This window comes from Pongo abelii, chromosome 16, assembly GCF_028885655.2.
Source record: "Pongo abelii isolate AG06213 chromosome 16, NHGRI_mPonAbe1-v2.0_pri, whole genome shotgun sequence".
Taxonomy (NCBI): Eukaryota; Metazoa; Chordata; class Mammalia; order Primates; family Hominidae; genus Pongo; species Pongo abelii.
Window position 1 is genome coordinate 94,698,465 of NC_072001.2, and position 21,969 is coordinate 94,720,433.

Here is a 21,969-nt window from a genome sequence, read left to right on the forward strand (position 1 = left end):
TTCTGGTGGCATCTGATCTTACCAGCAATAGAATCTAAATTGCAGTCATCCCTTATAAGATTCTACATGATCTGGCTCCTGTCTACCTACCACTGATTTCCTCACTCACTGTTCTTCACACATACTGGCCTCACTGTAGTTCTTTGACAAGACCAACAATGCTCACAATTCTAGGCTGTTGCATTGGCCAGGGCTCTTTTCCCCTAGATACTTATAGGGTTTATGCTTTCTTTCATTGAGGGCTTTAGTCAAATGTTTCTTTCTAACAGAGACTTTATCTGACCACCATATGTAAATTATTCCAATCCATTCTTTATCCTGCCTTACCTTTTTTCACTGTGCTAACTTGCGTTGTGCCCTGTATTTATTCGTTTCTCCCTTTCTCATCTGTCACTAGACTGTAAGATCCACAAGAGTCTGCTTCTTTTTTTCATTGCTCTATGTTTTTCATGTAGCAGACCTTTCATAAATATTTGTCAAATGGGCTAATGAAGGAATTAATCAGATATTATGTTAGGATCTTCCATTCTCTGGGTATCTCAGTTATGATTCCAATCCCATTAGGGGGTTACAAGATTCTCAGCCTTATGTTGTGCCAGAAAATGAAGGATCAGGTTGTTGGTGGTCAACATACTGATATGTGATGCTGTTGCTGGCATTGCTTCTAACTCCCATCTATCTGTTTCCTGTGCCTCAGAAATATTCTGCACAGAAGGCATGAACCCAAGACTCAATATTTACAAGGACCATCCTTTTTTGATATTGCATTGTAGCTAGGCACTAATCTCTACCACCATTGCCTACCTCTTTCCCGTTCCTATAGGAAGATCAAACCTTCTTAGGAGAAGCCATACCCAGCTCACCACTCAAATAACTTCCATCCCACTCCTCTATGGAATTGTCAAGAAAACCTTCTCACTGAAGCTGGGGAAGTAAGGTTGTCCTTTCCTCCTAGCTGTGGGCATGTCTCACTGATGCCAGAGTTTGGGGGAGAGAGGACCAGTAGAAGAAATCAGAGATATAGGAGAATGTAGCCAGAGCTTTAGCAGAGAGCTTCCTTCCTTTCCTGTAAGAAATGAATATTTTCAGAAATGTATAATGGAGACACTGAGGTTGTTCTGAAGCTCTCAGGAAAACACAAAAACAATAGTACTGTAAAGGAGTTAATTCTAATGAAGGAATTGTTATTTGCCTGAAAAAAATATCTTGTTGGGTTGTTCTCACTACCCTCAAAGCAGGGAATATTTTATATGGTAATAATCTCTGAGGCTCCAGAGAGTTAATAGATGACACTGAACATCAAAGCAGTGTTATCACTTATTTTTTCACGGCCAAGACAAGCATCTCCTAAGTTTGATGGCATTTTGCTGTGGAAGTCATCTGAAAAATTACTAGTCTGCCTCCCAGGACAACTCTTTATCAATTGCTCTTAGAATGCACTTCTAAGAGCTGAATCAGCCCAGTTCTTGGCAAAAGTTGGAGTGCAACCCTTAACAATTCATTTGTGATAACAATTGGGAATAGAAGAAAGGAGCTGAGTGGCAGTTATTTGTTTTCAGGACCATAACATAAACTCTTCCGTGAGTACCAAAAATAGCTTTAATTTCTCCTGTTTCAGGAGAAAAGACATTGTTAGAACATCAAAGATGTTGGAATTAGGAAGACATTGATCCAACTAATTTTGCAGCCACTTGTTATCATGTCTTCTTAGGTAAGTTTCCTGACCCTTCTGAACATCCACGTTCTCATCTATAATATGGAATTAATAATGTAGTCTACATAATGGTGTTAGCAGATTGAAGTGAGATCATTAAAGTGCTGATGACAGAGCCTGTCATGTAGCTCATATTCAAAGGCTAGTTATATGCACTATCAGCTATTGCCACAATGATGCTGCATCACAAACCACCCCCAAAGTCAGAGGCTTATGATGACTCTCACATATTCTTTTGTTTAAAAGTCTGCAGGTTGATTTTATTATTACACTATGGGCTTACATGAACAGCTCTGCTCCAACCTGTAGGTCAGCTGGACTTGGCTCCAGCTGCTGGTTGGGTTCAGTTTTGTTCCATGAGTGTTTACTCCAGGGCCAACGTTAAGAAACAATAGCTATCTGAGTCATACTCTTCTCATGGTGGGTCACCAGAGAACCAAGCAAGCCAAAAGACACCAGCACATTTGAGGCTTTAGCTTGCATCATCTCTGCTAATATGTATTGGTCAAAGCAAGTTACATGGCAACCCCAACATCAATGGAGTGGGTTAAGTCCACCCACAGCAGGATGGGGAAGGAAGTGCACATTTGCTGAACAATAATGTCAACTACCCCACTATAATAATAATGATGATAATGATTGGCAAGGAGAAAAATAATCATTGATTTTTTCTGCTGATTTTGTTTGGCTGCCAATTAATTCTGTGCCAGTGATTGCCTTAGCTATTTTCCCAAGCAATGTTAAGTTTTTCCCAACCATATGTGACTTTGATGTGTGGTTTTAAAGAATGACTTTAAAGACGATGATCCAAGTCATGCAAATCCTTTCCATCAGCTTGCGAATAGACAAATCGAAAACTGAACGAGTCACCAAATGCAACTCATTCCTTAATGTACAATGACTAACTCATTTATGGTGTTGGCACCTCCTTGGACATTTCTGAGCCTTGGTTTTCCTTATTGGAAAATGAAAAGAGGTTCTCTTAAGTTCCTCCTAATTTATTGTTTTCCACAAATGAGAAAACTTTTTCTTTATACTCGTGAGTATACTTTTGTTTTATACCTGTCTTATGCATTTTAAATAAAACAGACAAGCATTTAATGCAGTCAATTGACATTCATTTGAGGGGAAGCTAGGATTAAATGCCAAGTTCAGTTCAGTCACAAAATAGCTCATGGACAATGGAAGTGATCTGCAAAATGCATTTCCTTGGCCCTTGCTGTGATGAATAGATGACTTGAAGAGGACAGTTCAACCTAAAACCAGGAAAAACATCTTAGGTATTCCTTTCTAAAATTATAAAAGTAAAGCACATAGGGTGGAGGTAGGGGAGATGGATATAAAATATAAAGGAAAAAAGAAGGCATTTGTCAGATGCTATTTGGCAATATAATCTTCTTGCTGTCTCTCATTTATTTAAGGCTTTTGGGAAGGAAGAGAAGGCCCCTGAACCATCTATGGATGGCAGTTATCAAGTCTACAGAAACATCTAATGAAAGGTTATCTTACTAAGTGTTATCATCTTTACTCAAAAACTCTATTGGCAAGTAAATCAGAAGAAATGGGCTAAAATTACAACATGAAAAATATAAGTTAGGCATGCAGGGAAGTTTCCTATCTTAGAGGGTTTGTACATATTGTTAAATATCTTGAGGTTAGTTGACAGCTTTTCCTTCCAAATCTCTCTGTGGGGAGTGATAAGGGAAGGAGAGAAATGACTGACATTTATTGTTAAGAAGGAGCTGGAAGTCTCATGCATGGTATCATATTAACAACACATAAACCCAGCCAGGAATGTATTAAGAACCTTATATATTCAGAAAAGAATTCAGGATTGTTTGAGTTGGGTACATTATCCCCTAAGATAATGCTGTTAGGAAATGGTGGAATTGGCCTTAAACCTAGCCTCTGATTTTCCACATTATCACATTTTTTTTTTAAATTTACTTTTAGCCTTTTGGAGAATTTATTTAACAATTAACACATGGCTACCACTACAATTTTTTTTATTTTTTTTGAGTCAAGAGTTACTTTATTGCCCAGGCTGGAGTGCAGTGATTGGTGTGATCGTGGCTCACTGTAACCTCAAACTCCTGGGCTCAAAGAGTCCTCCTGCCTCAGCCTCACAAGTAGCTGAGACTACAGGCATGCGCCACCACACCCAGCTAAGTTTAATTTTTTTTTTTTTTTAAAGGAATGGGGTCTTGCTATGTTGCCCAAGGTTGGTCTCGAACCCTGGCCTCAAGGAATCCTCTCACCTCAGCCTCCTGAGTCACTGTGATTACAGTGTGAGCTACTGCATCTGGAGACTTTATCACTTCTTAAATTAGTTTATTATATTTAATGCTTTTTTCCTATTATAATACTTTTGGGACATCATTTTTCAGAGAACAGTATTTGACTGTGTGTGTGTGTGTGTGTGTCTGTGTGTCTGTCTGTCTGTGCGTGTGCGCATATCTTCACTGAGATGGCTTTAATCTGCAATAAACCCAGGAGGCCCTAACTTGGTGAAGTCCTTTTACATAGTTTGAAGCTGGTAAACTTTTGGGCCTTTTTTCAAGAGGTAACCCTGGTCATTTAGTGATCCAATAAAATTTTCAAAATCAGCAACCTGAATGTTTAGTTCTTTGGCAATCTGCCGAAGTTGATGAAATTGAAATATATTATTATAAGTTCTTTCAGCAACATTGTTGAGAGCAGAAATAAATCTTTTCGCTGTTGACCTGTTGCTCATTCCAGAACCATGCTGGGATCGCTCAAAATCTAGGTTCCCAAATTCATCAGAGTAAGTTCCTAGCATGCTATATTTCGTAATTTCCACTATATCCTCAGCATCTTCTTTGGTTGCTTCCTCTCTCAGTTCCAACCTTGCTCGTGCCTCTGTCAGACGAATCAAAGATTCCAGCTGCCTGGTAGTGATGGGTGAGCTGTTTAACCTCTGGCTCTGTTTCCGGAGCTCAAGATAAAAATCTTGAAGAACTTGAGCAGCTTCTGTGGATAGCCTTGGGTACACGTACTGCCGAGCATAGCCAATGTACTTTCTCAATAGCTGGTGGGGAATGGGATCTATTGTTTCCCCAGGAACCACCTTTAGTCTTTCTGATAATGGTTTCTCAGAAACTACTTCAAGTACCGAAGTATTTGAATCTTGACTATTCATACGAGCTACTGTGGCACTGCTAATGGTTCTCTGCTTTCCAGCTCTTATTGCAATCACATGTTCAGAGAGTAAGTGATCATGATGCTCATTTGGAGTATCTAAGAGGATAAAGACCAAATCAAATCTGGATAGTGGTGCACTCCCCATTCTCCCAGACAGGGCGGCCAGGCAGAGGCGCTCCTCACTTCCCAGACGGGGCGCCGGGCAGAGGCGCTCCTCACTTCCCAGATGGGGCTGCCGGGCAGAGACGCTCCTCACCTCCCAGACGGGGTGGCAGCCAGGCAGAGGCGCTCCTGACCTCCCCACATTATCACATTTTGATTTTTAAGATATGCACCTGGATTTGGAAAGTTTTATTGGCTATAGGACAAGCAGGGAGATAGACAAAATTAATGCTCACAAAGTCCTTTTCAGTCCCAGACATCTGTGAGTCTATGATATATAACGAAATATTTCCTCTGCAGACCCAAACCGTAGGCTACATTGTACATATTTTTTCCTTGTTTTCAGCTGTCAGCTACTTGACTGCCCCTCACGGCCACTTTTCAAGTCTTGATTGCCAAGCATTTATTTTCTTTTTCCAGTTTGTGTGGAAGACAGAATGCCTCAGGAAGAGATTGTTGGGTTTTTCATATAAAGCACATGAAATATCTGTAATTATGGATTACATTTTTGTACCCAATATATGGCTGAAAGGAGTCCTGTGATAGAAACTTTTAGAAGATAATTGAATGTGTCAGCTGCATCAAGAAATTATGTACTTGCTTCACTTTGACAAACTGTGATAAATAGTCTATTGTCTGGAGAGTTTGCTTGGCATTTTCTTTTGCGTTACAAAATTGTGCTAGTCCTTGTCACTGAATTTTTGGTTAACAACTCATAGAAACCCTTTGAACTGGAATTCATCCATAGATACCAGTTACTGTGCATAGCTACCTGGAAAACAACAGATTTTAATAATGCAACACTTCATTTCTACCATTACCCCAGACAAAGAATATGTGTCTTTTTTACCAAATTTACTTGGTGAAAAGTAGAAAATGTCTTATGCTGAGTGGCAATTAGCATTTCTCCATCTGAATAATGAAGTGAGAGAAAAAGCATTTCTTCTTTATTATTTATGTTTCCAATTGTGTCTTTGCATAATTGGCTTGGAACAGAAGTATCTTATTAAAACATACAATCAATAGCAGAAATAGGATTCCAAGAAGAAGAACAAAACAAAATATAGTTGATAACTTCCTATTAAACCTCAGCCTTGTATGGTACACCCTCACTAAGAAGAATTGAGCTTGTTTAAAAATAAATAAATCATAAAAAATTACTAGTAGAAAATGGAAATAAATAGTGGCCAAATCTATACATAAACTGGAGTGATCATTTTTTAAGCTCAAAAGGAGTAGAAGAAATAACAGAGAGGGAGATCAGTAGATTTTTCACATACAATTTCTCTCAAAATTGCTTAACAGGCAAATAAACCAGAGGAAATACTTGCTTCAAATAGGACAAAGGGTGGTATCCTTAATAGAAAAAGAACTCATGCCAAAAGGTAATAAAAGCATTAAGTTCCCAATAAATAAAGGGGAAAGGAACGAAGACAATGAAATAGAGGCATATTAATGGCTAATAAACATTTGAAAATTTTTCAACCTCACTCATTATCAACAAAATGGAAATTAGAATAACAATGAGATACTATTTTTAATCTAACAGATTAATAGAACTGTAAAAAATGTGAATATTCAATATCAGAGATTGAGTGCAGTGACACAGACACACTCAACACAGCTGGAAGAAATGTAAAGTGGTTCCAGCCTTTAGGAAAGGAACGTGGCATACAATTCAAGAGTCTTGAAAATATTCTTACCCTTACCTGGGAAATTCTCTTTTTGGGATTCTATTAATGGAAATGATCTGAAATGAAGAAGGACTTTTCTTCCTAAAGACATTCATTGCAATGCTGTTTATAATATTAATATTTGGAAGTAAATGAAGTTTCTAAAAATAAGAGTGATATTAAACAAGTGAGAATAAAAATAATGTAGTCATTCAAAGATCTGTAAAACTTTTTGAATAATATAGAATGCCTAGATTCCAGTGTTAAATATAAACATGTATAAAATTTTATATGTAGAATAAGATCAAAGACGTAAAATACCTATAAAAATGACTGGAGTGGATTATAATAAAATGTTGAGTGGTTTATTATGTGGAAGATGGCCATGACATTTATTTTCCAAGTGGGGACAGTTGGGAGATTAAAAGGGGGCTGGATCAATGGTTATGAACTAAAATGCTCCAGTATATATGGTCACATTTCTCTCAAACTGACTTCAAATGAATTTTGTCTAAAATTATACGGATGTAAATGGTGAGTAAGTGGAAGAGCTCAGCCATTCATTTGAAGGTGGTCTGGGAGAAGTGCAGTCAGGAAACAGCTATGAGAAATAGATGAGGGAAGTGGAAAGATGGAATGTTGGAGAAACATTCTAGGCCAGAAGCAGGGACTAAGAAACATGATGTTTAAACATTTGCAGAAGTCCTAACCATCAATAAGGAACTGATAAAGGTTCCAGCTGTGTGATGGAATACTGTGCAGTCATTAAGAAGAATTAGGGAATATACATGTGCTGATCTGGAAAGATAACTATACTATAGTTTACAGGAAAATAAGCAAGTGGCTGGCTGATTGATATTTTTAGTGGAGATTCTAATCTGGCAGACTGCTGGCTGGACAAGGCCTGAAGAAGTATTTATTGTGGCTGGCACCTTTCTTAACAAATTTGACTTAGTTGCCAACATTTAAAAACCAGGAATTGTCATATAACAATCTTGATTTTCAACTTCTCTTGGAAAATCTGAAGCTTTAGTAAGCCAGCCTGTATCCCCATGGGCAACAATTCCATGACATGGGGAAATCTGTCCCCTTTAGACATAGCTGTCTGCCTCAGTTTCCCCAGCCCCCACCACTCCATACCAACTCATGTTCAGTTTGCTTCCCTTTGTAATCCTTGATGAAGTACTTTATTCCATTTTCCTTAAACAGCAGATAAAACTCGTGTGTATTTTTGTTGTTGTATCTGTAAAAGCAAAAGAAAAAAAGCAATTCACGAACAATAAGATCAAGTTGTTTACAGTGGTTACTTCTAGTAGACAGGATTAGAAGACAGAGGCCTGGAGAGAAAAAAACTTAGCTCTTACTTTATATAAATATTATAAAGCATTAGCTTTAAAATAAATTTTAGTTATTTTTTCATGCCACACAAAAGATAAAAATAAAATTACACATTACCTGTCAAAAATATTAAAAAGGGGACCATATGTGGAAATTTGATAAGTAGAAATTGATATACATTAGAGAAAAATTATTGCATTATTTATTGTGCATATTTCACCTTAGGAAGTGAATTGCCAGGTTAGATGACTGTTGTTCTATTGAGTTATATACTAAAATAATAGAATCAAAGAAAAATATTTTTAAATGAAAAATTATACCTAAACACAGAAATACCATTCAACCCAGCAATCCCATTACTGGATATATACCCAAAGAAATATAAATCAGTCTACCATAAAGACACATACATGTGTATGTTCATTGCAGCAGTATTCACAATAGCAAAGACATGGAATCAACCGAAGTGCCCATCAATGAATGATAGACTGGATAAAGAAAAAGTGGTACACGTATACCATGGAATAACTATGCAGCCATAAAAAAGAATAAGATCATGTTCCTTGCAGGAACATGGATGGAGCTGGAGGCCATTATCCTTAACAAACTAAAGCAGAAGCAGAAAACCAAATACCACATGTTCTCCCTTACAAGTGGGCACTAACTGATGAGAACATGTGGACATATAGAGAGGAACTACACACACTGGGGTGTTTTGGAGGGTGGAGGGTGGGATGAGGGAGAGGATCAGGAGAAACAGCTAATGAGTACTAGGCATAATACCTGGGTAATGAAATCATCTGTGTAACAAGCCCCCATGAACAAGTTGACCTATGTAACAAACCTGCACTTAAATAAAAGTTAATAAATTTATACATAGAAGAAGGTACAGGCTCCTTCAACACTGCCCCTGTCCCCAGGGTGGGAGCCACAGGGCAGGTTGTGACTGATGGAACCCCTAAGCCTCCCCACCATGGTCAGTTTTACAAAGTTGTGAGTTCTCATCACTGGCATCACTTGAGCAGAGGCTGGGTGACCCCAGCAGGGGTGTTCTTAAAGAGAATGGAAGCCTGCCTGAGACGCCAACTCTGAGATCTGGGGTTCTCTGGAAGCTCAGTTCACACACAAACCTCAGGCCTTGCTTTTTTCTAGAACTGGAGCCCTGCCCTGGGGTCTAACCAGAGAGGACAAGAAAGCCCAGGGCAGGGGGGCCCTGTTGGCATCAGCCACACCTGAGCAGGGCACAGGCAGGCAGGGAGGAGGACGTTGAAACCATGTTAAAAACATTTCCTGATATTTGAGTATACTATTTTCAAAGTCATTTCATATACCTATATAATTTTTTACATTTATGATTCTTATTAAAAGCACACTTCTAGAACTCCAAAAGCCCCCTTGTTCACACTGCTAATCAGAACCTCCTTCTTCTCCCAAAGGAAACCAGTATTCTGACTTGTTATTCATTTGGTCTGCTTTTAAGTTCTTATAAATGGGATCATAAAGTCTGTACTCTTCCACATCCCCCTTCCTTCACTCAACATTATGCTTGTGAGATTCACCCATATTGTTACTTTACAGCATTGAATTCTCACAGAAACAACAAAAGGTAGGTCAAAAAGGGTTCAGCAATTTGCCGTGAAGATAAAGAAATAAACCCAAAAGGATGAAGTGACTTGCCCAAGGTCACACGACCACTAACTGGCCAAGCTGAGTACCTGGATCTCCAGACGTGAGTCACGTCTAGCGTTTGTTCCTTACATGTGTTAGTTCACCTCTAGAGAGGTGTGGCCTGCTGGGAACAGTGTGGAAACCGGGGCCATTCATTTCTTGACTCTCCTGCTTACCCCTTACGTGACTTGGCACAAGCCACCTACCTTCTCTGAAACTTGAGTGGCTCATTGGCAAAATGGGCCCCTGTCATCTGTGCTTCATAGGCAGTCAGTGAATATTTGTTACATGAATGAACACATGTTTGTTAGGAGAAAATAAGATCATGTGTGTAGAGTCTGGTATGCTGCTTGCCACCTTTGCAGCAGTCGATAAACAGCCATGATAGCTGGCACTGAAAAGAAAGTCTAATTTCAGGGGAGGCTTCTATGAAAGACTAGATTTTAATGTATCAGTTGGAATGCGTTAGGTTAGGGTTCATTAAGCTATCTGATGCTAGATGACGGAAAAGGAAGTGAAAAATCAATCATCGAGACTTTTCCAATGTCTGAATACTTACTGTTGTGTGGATGCCCTGGGTGACCCACTGCTCTTCCTGTGTCACCTGGAAGCATACACCTGGTGACAGCTCCTCTCATTGACCCTCTGAAGGCACTCAACATGTTTCTCAGACCCCCGTTTATCCCTGGCTTTGGCGATATGTTCAAAAATGTCAGCGTTTCAAAGTGAATTTCTGCCTGAGTTTTTGACGTGCATACAGCACGAGTGAATTTGCAACAACCTCTGGGACAGCATAGCTTAGCTCAAACAGAATGTAAAAGCCATCCAGCTGGCAGGCTGAGCTGAGAAATCCACGTTCGTCTAAGTTGGTTTGTGCCTAAATGCTCTCTGGGGTTTTACTTATTTTTCAACTGGCTCTGACTGTGTGAGTTCCGTCTTCTCAATGTTAAGTCACTTAGCCGTTAAAAGGATGTGATGTGACCACAGCTAGCAGGCAGCGTCAGTTGTTCTGTAATGGTCTGTAGGCATGGCACCACAGACCATGTTGAGAATTTGTGGATGAATTTATAAATATTGTGGCATTCTTATCCTTTAATATATAATAGTTATCACTATGATTTGTTGAGCATGTAGTATGTGTCAGACTCTGTGGTAGCTGGTCCCTTGGTGTTTCATTTAATTTTTACAATAAAACCCATGAGGTAGGGTTATTTTCATTCATCATCATTTTATGGTGAAAGAAATTGAGACCCAGAAAGGTTCAATCACTTTCTCAAGGTCAATCAATTCATAAGCGGCTGAGCTGGAATTGGAGCCTAGCACCATCTGATTTCCAAGCTAGTGCTCTTTCCTCTATTATCTGAGCTGCAGGAGGAATGATGAAACTTTGATATAAAAGGTCTGGAACATGGGAACCAGGGAAGAAGATGGAATCTGACCTTCCTAATATGTACGAGCCTATAGGAGTGAGCACCATGGCTTCCCAGAACATCCTGATGACTTATTATTAAAGAATACTGCATGCCATGGCTAGTAAATGTTGCCACACCTGCCTATAAGAAGGTCAAGTGTACTTGTATTGGCCTCAGCCTATGTCTGTACAACACAGGCTTCCTATGGGCACCCCAGAGAAACAGAGGCAGTTTTTTTAGATTTCTTTCAATCAGCAAAATGAGGTGTTACCTGCTGGCATATCACAGTTCTTTATTTAGCATTGCTGTTCTGTTCTGCCAAAATATCCATCCAAATATAATATTAAAATAATGATAATATCCAGCACTTTGGGAGGCTGAGGCAGGTGGATCTCTTAAGTACAGGAATTTGAGACCAGCCTAGGCAACATGGAGAAACCCTGTCTCTGCAAAAAATACAAAAATTAGCCAGGCATGATGGCACTCACCTGTAGTCCCACCTGCTTGGGAGGCTGAGGTGGGAGGGTCGCTTGAGGCCAGGAGTTCAAGGTTACAGTGAACTATGATTGTGCTACTGCATTCTAGCCTGGGCAACAGAGTGAGACCCTGTCTCAAAAATAAATCAATTAATAAAATAATGATGATGATATCAGCAAATCAACAAATCCACCCATAAGTAACCTCCAATAGTGAGTCCCAGACATGTGAAAAGAGGGGTGGGGAATGTAAACACGGTGCTCCCCTTGGAGGAACAAGGCCAGGCCCACGGCACTTCTGAAGGTGAGAAGTACATCTCTGGGCACTCTCCGCCTTGCTCATTCCCTTTTTTGTTTGGAGTCATTTGGATATTTAAAGTAACCTGTGTGCAAACCAGCCACTTAATCCCTGAATTCAATCCTGTTTTTTATACCCACTCCTCCCATCATAAGTCTAAGTCACTTTCACCTCTGCCCAGGACTGCTTAAGCCATCACATCGGGCTCCATTTTCATCCTTACCCTTCAATAATTTATTCTCAAAGCAGCTAGAGTTTCCTTTCAAACACGTAAATCACATCCTGTCTGGGCAGGTTTTATTTTCCAAAGATGGCCACTTTTCCCACATGCTCTCACAGGGTGATATGGAGAGGCTGCCATCAATAGCAGGGTCTGTGTTCCCTCCCCTTGACACTGGCACCCTTTTGCAGTGGCCTTCATGAGAAGAACACAGCAGACTTCCAGGACTGGTTAGAAAAGGCAATACAAGCTACCATGGGCCTCTCTCTCTCTTAGGACGCCTGTTTTGGAAACCCTGCCACCACGTTGTGAGAAAGTCAAGCAGCCCCACAGATGGGCTACGTGCAGTCCTGCTGAGGTCCCAGTTAAAAGCCAGCATCACCCACTGGACACGTGAGTGAGTGAGGCTTCAGATGACTCCTGACCTCAACCTTTGAGCTGCCTAAGCTGCACCAGTGGAGCAGAGACAAGCTGACTATCCAGCCAAGCCCACATTGAAGATCTGTGAGCAAAACAGATGTCACTGTGTTAAGCCACTAACTGTAGGGTTGGGTTATGTGAAGCAGTAGGAAACTGAAACATCATCACTTCCTTGCTTAAAACCCTCCGATGGCTTTCCAATGCCATGTGAGGAATCCAATGTCCTTACCTTGGTTTAAAAATTCGAAAATCATGCCTAGATCCTTCTAGCCCCAGACTATCCCTCCTATCGCATCTTGCTCCACTCAGCCTTCTTCATTGTACCACAGCTGCATGCTCCTTTCTCTCTGTTGAATCCACTGAGCTTGCTCCAACCTTGGGGCTTCTGTACTTGCTGTTCCTTCTGCCTGAATGCTTTTCCCTGGATCTTGGTGTAACTGGATTCTTCTCATCCATCTCAGGTTTCAGTTCAAACATTACCTGCTTTACAGGTTGCCAGGACTAGCCTCTGAGTTTATTTCAGTTTAGTGGTTATACATATAATATTAGATAAGTTGGGGTAACATTTTTTTTGTGAGCCATGTTCAGTTTCAGAGATGCAGGCATGGAATGATATTGGATTTAAACAGATTTGGAAACTTATCAGGTGAATATGGTGAAAAGAAAGAGGTGCAGTGGCAGTTTTTCACTTTGTTCATATTCTAGATGTTTCTAATATCATTTTTGCCAGCTGTATTAGTCAGTATTTGTTGGTTATGCTGCAGTAACAAACCACCCAGAAGCTCAGTGTCTTATTACAACCCAAGCTTATTTCTCACTCCTACCACATCTACCCCCAGTTGTCTGTAGTTCTACTTGAAGTCTTCATTTTGGGACCAGGCTAATGAAGTTGGCCTAAGACACAGTTCTCATGGAAAAGGAGAAAAGGGCAATGGCAACATCATCCAATGGCTTCTCGTGGACGTGGCATCCGTTACTCATTGGCCAGAGCAGGCCACAGGGTCAGGTTGGGAGTCATCAGAGTGGCAATGTACTGCTCCCAGAGCGAGGGGCTGCAGAAGGGCAACTTTGTAGGGATGGGTCTGGAGTTAGGCAGGGAATAATTTGAACAAATAATAAATTCTAGCACACCAACTTAGCATGTTCTGCTTCAGTGCACATTCCTCTTGACCCCTTTTAAAGCAACTCTGTATCAGTAATCACGACTCCCCACTGAGTCTCCATGAGTGCTTTTCACTAAGACAATATGCTACTATTGAAAGACCCAGTCTCAAAGGTGTGTTTATCAGGGGTTTATTGTTTGTTTGTGTGTTTGACTATTCTTTGGCTCATTTGCAGTCAAAGAAAGAGAGAGAATCTTGGTATGCAAATTCCAATGCTCTCTCCAATCCATCCTTTTCAATTCTTTATTCCTCCATATGCATTTATTGAGTGTCCACTGTCATCCTGGTGGCTACATTCTATGGGAGGGGCAGATGCTAAACAAACAAACAAAAAAATAAAATATGGTGCATCAGAGTGTGATAATATAGAAAGGAAGAGAAGAGGCCTGGATGAAACGTGTCAGTTAGCCCCAAAGCTTTCCATAAAAGAGTGTTCCAGGAAAGAACAGCAAGCCCAAAGTCCCTGGCTTGTGAGCATGCTTGGCATGTTTGAGAATTAGCAAAAATGTCACTGTGATTGGAGTGTGGTGAGCAAGAGAACAGGAGAAGGAGGTGAGGTCTCAGAGACACCATGATGAGATCCTGCATAAACTTATGGGCCATGCCAAAAGTTTTCACTTGTGCTCTGAGTGAGATGAGAAGCACTGCTTGGTTTCAAACAGAGAACACGGTGTAGCTTACACTCTGGCTGCTGTGCTAAGGAAAGGCAATGGAAGAACAAAGAAGCTTCAGGAAGACAGATTAGGAGACACATTTCCAGTGAGGCAGAATTGAGGCAACAGAGACCTGTATGGAGGAGTTAGAGATTGGGGTAGCTGTAAGTGGCCAGATTGTAGGTATATTTTGACATAAAGCCAAGATTTGCTGGTTAATTGGATGTCTGGGGTGAGAAAAATGGTGTCAATGATGACTTTAAGTTTTCATCCTGAACAATTACAAGGATGGAGTCACCATATATAGCAATGAAAGAGATGGTGGGAGAAGCTGATTTGGGAAGGATAATCAGGACTGTCAAGAATTTTATTTAATACAAGCTATGTTGAAATGCTTCAATGTCTATCAGACATCCAAGTCAATATATGATATAGGCAGCTGGGTATATAAGTACTATATAGATTTGGGGGAGAAAACCTGGGCTGGAGATGGAAACCTGGTAGTCCTCGCAGTATAAATGGCATTTAAAATCATGAGAATGAAAGCTCTCACTAATAAATAGATATAGACAGATGAAAGAAATCCAAGAAGTGACACCTGGAGATTTCCAACATTTAGAGATAGGGGAGAAACAGCAAGGTAACTAGGGAGGATTGGCCAATGAAGTGGGAAAACAGAGAGTGGCACCTGGAAAACTGAGTAATAAGAATGCACTTAGAGCAGGAGAGAGCAATCCACTGCCCCAAATGATCAGGAATGGTGTAAGATGCATGTTGAAAATTGCTTGTTGGATTTGGAGAGAGGAGATAATTTGTATCCTTGAGAAGAACTATTTCAATGGTGAGGAGAGGATGAAAACCCAAATGACAATGGATTCAGGAGAGGATAAGATAAAAGGAGGCGGTGTCTTTCCTTTAAAAAGAGCATAAGAATGTGTGCAATAGCTGAAGAGGAATGTGGAGCAATAGCTGAAGAGGAATGTGGAGCAAGTGAGGACATTTTATTTTATTTTTTGAGATGGAGTCTTGCTCTGTTGCCCAGGCTGAAGTGCAGTGGTGCAATCTCGGCTCACTGCAAGCTCTGCCTCCTGGGTTCATGCCATTCTCCTGCCTCAGCCTCCCGAGTAACTGGGACTACAGGCACCTGCCACCACGCCTGGCTAATTTTTTGTATTTTTAGTGGAGACGGGGTTTCACCATGTTAGCCAGGATGGTCTCAATCCCCTGACCTCGTGATCTGCCTGCCTTGGCCTCCCAAAGTGCTAGGATAACAGGATCTTTTTTTTGAATATGAAAAAAGATGACATGTGTGTATGCTAATGAAAAAGAGTGAGGAAAGTTGATGATGCAAGGTAGAGAAGAAACGATAGGTAGATCACCAAGGGTGTACTTGGTCAGAGAAAGGAGAACAGGAAGTTGATCTATGGAAACAGGAAATGGGGTGTCTTTGCATGTGGACAGAGAGATGTGGTGATGGGAATGTATAGAAGGTGCCTTCTTGTATTAGTTCGTTCTCATACTGCCATAAAAACTGCTTGTGTTCATTCTCACACAACTCTGAGACTGGGCTGGGTAATTTATAAAGAAAAGAGGTTAAATCGGCTCACAGTTCTGTGGGCTGTACAGTCTTATGCTTCTGGGGAAGCCTCAGGAAACTTGCAGTCATGGCAGAAGGTAAAGGGGAAGCAGGCAAAGTCTTCGCTTGGCTAGCAGGAGAGAGAGAGAGGGAAGGAGGAGGTGCTACACACTACCAAAACAACCAGATCTGATGAGAACTCACTCACTATCAAGAGACCAGTAAAGGGAAAATCCACCCCCATGATTCAATCACCTCCCACCACCTCCCTCCCTCAAAATTGGGGATTACAATTCAACAATGAGATTTGGGTGAGGATGCAGAGCCAAACCATATCATTTCTGATGGTTTCTACTATGTGTAGTGAAATAGGAAGTAATGTGATTGTTTGAGAGTGAAAATGGGAGAAAAGATACTGAGTGGTTGAGAAGAAAGACATAGAAATAGCCAACCAGGAGAGGAGAAAAACAGACTGATTAGTGAAATGCTATGTAATTTGTGACCACACTAAAAGTGCTTCAGGTTAGTGGCCAAGTATTCAAAATTTGAGCAGTCACATCACATATGCTGTGTTCAGCTGCAAACATGGAATAGGCATAATATTGAATTTAAACAAGGTTGAAGTTTTGTCAGGTGCTATGGGCCAAATAGCACCTCCCCCAAATTCATATATTTAAATCCTAAGCCCCAATGTGACTGTACTTAGAGATAGGGGTTTTAGGAGATAATTAAGGTTTAATGAGGTAATAAGGTGGGGTTCTAATCTTATAAAATTGGTGGTTTTATTAAAAAAAGAGAAGAAGAGAGAGATGTCTCTTTTTCTTTTCTTGTGCATGCAAGAGGAAAGTCCATGTAAAGATATAGAGATAAAGAGACCATCTGCAAGCCAGGAAGAGATCTCTCATCAGAAACCTACTTGCCCAACATCTGATGTTGGAATTCCCAACCTCCAGAATTATGAGAAACACATTTCTGTTGTTTAAGCCACCCATCTTTGGTATTTTGTTAAGGCAGCCTGGGCTGATGAAGAAAGGCATTGGGTGAGTAGAGTAAAGGAAAAGAGGGCCAAAGAAGTTGAGGGTATGCAAGAGAATAGTTATGACCACGAACCATGATTGGGTGAGAAGGGAAGTGATGACGTGATGTGGAGTGGAGGGTTGTCTAACTGTTGAGTGTGGTAAAAATCAGTGAATTATGGGTCTAACTTGATTTGAGAGTCCAACACTCAAAGGGATAAAGTGTCAAGATAGGAGGTGATAGTCAGAAGGTGGGGCGCTTTCTATGAAGATCATAGAAGTGGTATAATCATTGATAGCGGCAAAGTCTAGGTTATGACCAAAGAAGTGGAAAGACGCATTATTCAAGAAGCAAAAATTCCAGGGTGTTAGAAAGATTGTCTTCATGGGTGCTGAAATAATCAAAGATTACAGTAACTATTGGATTTACAGCAAGTGTTGAAGTGAGTGGCCATGAGCCCATTGTAAATATCTTCAAAGAATAAGAAGACAAGTACCTGGGTAGAGTGACTTAATTGACTACAAAAAGGTTAGGTAGTGAGTAGTTGAGTCTGAACGCATGAGCTTCAAAGCTGAGGGTAATTAGAGAGAAGGGAGTAACAATGAAATGGCAATGAAGACAAAGGAGAATATATATTCATATACCTGTAGGTATTCTTGGTCCACAGAGAACCAAATTTCAGTTGGAGCAAAATAGGAAGGGCACACTGAGAAGAGAGGCCAAAGATAAAGAAGACATTGCTAATGGCTGCCCTGAGTTTCAGAAGCACAGAGGAAGGGGGCCAGGTGCTAGGAGCAGGCAATGGGGTCAGATTAGGGCATGTGAAAAGATTCATGGCATTTGAGTCCAGATAATAGGAAAACTACGTGAGAGTTTGGACATATGAAGGCTGATGTATAATGGGAAAGGACATTATGGAATTCACCATGATCCACTGGTTCTGTGTTTGACTCTGCTCTGAAGCCTGTTTTCTGCCCTTCTCTGGGTCTTGAGAGCTAGCCTCTTTTCAGGATGCACCATCTAGGCTGCTTTGCTCTCTAGCTTCCAGTTGTTTTTGACCAATGGGAGGCTCTAGCAGGTGATCAGAAGGCAGAAGTAAATGGTGATTTCCTCCCACTTCCTCTCTGCCTCTTGGCAATTCTGGCAATAGCTGAATTCCTCAAAGTTCAGCAATGTGGGCCCCTTCACCTGCTCCAGCTCATGCCAGTCAAGGATGGGAGATTCCTTCTCCCTGTGCTTGTCCCTCGGTAATTACTATCCCTTGTTGGTTCTTGTATCCCTGCTAATACCCAGCCCCTTCATTAACTTTCTCCAGCTGAGTGGCTCTTTTGATTCATGCCTGGACTCCAGTGGTCTTACCTTCTGCTAATAGGGCTACCATATGTGTGAGTGTGCCATGGACAGTTCTGCTTTACATAATTTCTACCAATGTAATTATTAACTGTACCCCCTTTCACTCTCAAAAGTCTTTTAGTTTTGATGAATTATAACATCCCCTGGTTCCGTCTGTTTCTGTCTTAAATGCTTGAATTTGAATCTCTGGATTCCCTTCCCTCTGGCCAGGGTCTTCTTGGTCTCTTACAGCTTTCCTGTGAAGAGAGAGGCTGGGTGTCTGGAGAGGGGTTGATGCATTAGCTTGTGAAAGGGAGGAGGGAGTGGAAGAGTTCAACCTGGTCTTCATCTTTGTTCTACCAACACAGTAAGCTAAAAGCAAATGAGAAAACAAAATTCTTCATGTTTATGTTTCATGTTTTTCCATGCTTAATCATGTATAATAAAGAGTCACTTCCCTGGGGTCACTGGCTCATTAGCTTCTTATCTTCTCTTATTTTAGATACAAGCGAAATCACCCCTAATAACAGCACAGGCAAAATGAGAAATGTCAAGTGGCTTTGTGACCTTGGGCAAGTTAAACTAAGCTCTCATGGCCTTGATTTCCTCTTTTGTAAATGGGAGTACTAATTGTACTTGCCTAATAGGAAGGTTAGGATTAAACGAGTTAATATATAAAGACGTGAAATACTGCCTGACACACATATTAAGCATTATGCAACGTGCTGTGCCGCACACACACACATACAGACACAGACACACATAGAGTGATGAGGAAAGGCAGCAGGCAGAGGCATGGAGGAATAGCTTTTTGTGTAGCAAAGAGGAGAAAGTGACTCTGCTCTGAACACAGAACTGTGGCTCTGATGTAATATTATGCTATAGATCACTGTAGTTTGTCGAAACAAAGGGCTGTTTCCCGTCTAGAGAGGGTGAGCATTTCCTAGAAGAAGGGAGAAAAGGAAAGCTGTGCTTGCTTTAATTTGAGTCTCTGCAGAGAAATCCACTTTTGATCTTCCAGAGACCAGACACTGGGAAACATAGAAAGAACAGCTTCCAGCAGCGTGTACACATTTTTGGTTTTTGTCCATGCCAAGAAAATAAATCACATCCGAGTTCATTTTTGTGATCTAACATAAATTCTGGGGTGGTGGGGAGTGCAGAGAAGGGTACATCACTCTGTGTCCAACTAGAAGATATCATTAAGTAATTTAAACAGAGGAATTGTAATATAAGTAATCATTGGAGAGTGATGATAAAGATGGAAAGGAAACTGCTCAGTGCAGTGGCTCATGCCTGTAATTGCAGCACTTTGGGATGCCAAGGCTGGAGGATCGCTTGAGCCCAGGTGTTTGAGACCAGCCTGGGCAACATAGTGAGACCTCGTCTCTGCTAAAGTGGTGGCACATGCCTGTAGTTCCAGCTACTGGGGAGGCTGAGGAGGGAGGATCGCTTGAGCCCAGGAGTTCAAGCTTGCAGTGAGCTTACGATTGTGCTACTGCACTCCAGCTTGGGCAACAGTGAGATGCTGCCTCAAAAAAAAAGAGGAGGGCAGGGAGAGGAGAGAAAGAGAAAGAGAAAGAAAAGGAAGGAAGGAAGGAAGACAAAAAGAAAGAGAGAGAGACAGACAGACAGAAAGAAAGAACAGAAAGAACTGACTTTAGAGGTAACCTGGAGCTGAGAGAGAATACCCCAAGAAGGACAAATTTGGAAGAAGTTCCCATCTTATTGGAGAAGGTGTGGCTGAAGCCAGTGCATAGCGAGGAAACTCAATGGCTCACTGGAGCCAGAGCTGGTCTACAGTTGCTGGGCATGCAGGAACAGCCTGCACCTGAGCCTGGTGGGCAGGCAGGCAGAGGGAGTGGGAGCCCTGTATGAGGTGCAGGTCCTAGAGTGCCTGGTGTCCCAAACAAGAGGGAAGGAAAAATACTCCAGAGCACAGGAGGGCTGCAATGTGCAGAGCACATGCAGGGGGAATTAAAGGACCCTCTGGTGGTGCATGCAAGACTGGAACACACAGTGTCCAAGTTGATAGCTCTGTGAGAAAAAATTCCCTGGGGCTAGTGGGAGGGCATGTATGCAGAGGGAATCAGTCAATCAGGTCACCACTGCAGACAGGAGCTGGAGAGGCCTCTCTCTCCAAGAATGCAGTGCAATTCCAGATGGGACTACGGGATCACTTGCAGGTCAACCCTGCAGGTACTAGGAGACAGTTTTTATTCTCCTATAATATTGTCTATCAGATGAGGTCTCCCGATTTTTGACAGCTGTTCCTTCTATAGCATTGTAATCCTGGTCACTGAAAATTCTCCTTGCCTATTGTCTGGTGCAATATTCCAGATGTAATAACACTAGTTAAAAAAATACCAAAAAAATTAGTTCCTATTCCTGGCACACTCTGGGAGAGTTTCATGAGCTTTTGCTAGCTTTTGTTGCAACTATACAAAGGTTATTTTAAAATTAATGAATTGTGCTCCAAATAATAACGATGGCTATGCAGTATATAATTGGGCTTGCTGATAGTTACTATTGTGGATATGTTCTTTCATTCTACCAGAAAGTATACTTTGCATTTTTATAATCACAATATTAAGGACTTGGCAATGTATTCCAAGGTAGCATTTCTATGAATGACATCCATTTTCTGTCTCATTACCAGGAAGGGTCATTAGGTAATCTTCTGATGGCATTGGGTAAATCTATTTCTTGAAATTATTCTCCTGGGATAAACAAAGTCGTCATTTTGTTCGCTGTGGTGTCTCTAACTCTCAAAATGACTGATGGGCCATAATGATATTCCATGGGGATGGAGAAAACCAGCAGTGGGGTTGGTTTTTGGTTTCCTTAGCAACTCTCTCCTAGGGACACCATGGCAGCCACATTTATTCGAAGTAGGATTCTTAAAAAAAAAAAAAAAAGACAGTATTTCAATTGAGACTGTATATACCTAAATTAACTTTGCTCAAGAGAGATGCATTTTGCATTGCTATCATTTTTTAGTTGGTGTGCTGATTTCTCACTAGAAAAGCAAATTCTGCCCTCAAAAAAGTATTAGCAGGGAGGGGCGACTGCTAGGGTAGAAAAGATTAGCAGGGCTTCATAACTCGAATTCCAAAGAGAAAGTGGTTTTCTCTTAGCTCTGTTTTCCAATATAGCCCTGAGGGGAGCTAATTTAGAATCTGAGCAAGCCCCTTTGAATACATGGTCTCCTTAGTACCCTGCTATTCGGTCCAAGTAGAAATCACTTAGTCTTTCTCATTGTTTCTACAGAAAAGCTGGTCTCTGTGTGAGATTTATTATCATTCCCTGAACAAGGGTTTCTCAAGCTTGGCACCATTGATATTTTGGACTGGGTAATTCTTTCTTGTGGAGGACTGCCTTGTATATTATAGGATGTGTAGCAGCATCCTTGGCTTCTACCTGCTAGATGCTAATCACGTCCGTTCCTCTACTGGGACGACCATAAGTCTCCAGGCACTAGGAGACAAAATGGTCCTAGTTGAGATCTGTTGTCTCAAGACAACAGATCACATGACAAGAAAGGTGTCATGTGATCCCATGAGTAACTCGCTGCCATTTTTCCTTTTTCAGTCCTCATTTGCAGCTTCCTAAAGCAAATAACCCATGCTTCAAACACTTCAGAGTCCATGCCGAGAATGCCTGTTAAAGAGAGCTATATTATATT

General features: G+C 41.1%; 1 protein-coding gene across 1 annotated transcript; it reads right to left on the reverse strand.

The window, feature by feature from the left end:
• Window positions 1-3,884: 3,884 nt before the first annotated feature.
• Window positions 3,885-5,021, reverse strand: LOC129050585 (DNA helicase MCM8-like). The gene has a single exon (XM_054532986.2). It carries the CDS (start codon window positions 5,019-5,021, stop codon window positions 4,233-4,235), a length of 789 nt encoding a protein of 262 aa, XP_054388961.1. The 3' UTR covers window positions 3,885-4,232.
• Window positions 5,022-21,969: the final 16,948 nt, after the last annotated feature.

What these genes read in the sequence shown, in the direction of transcription:
- LOC129050585 (XM_054532986.2), bottom strand. Translation starts at nt 5,021, where the DNA reads ATGGGGAGTGCACCACTATCCAGATTTGATTTGGTCTTTATCCTCTTA.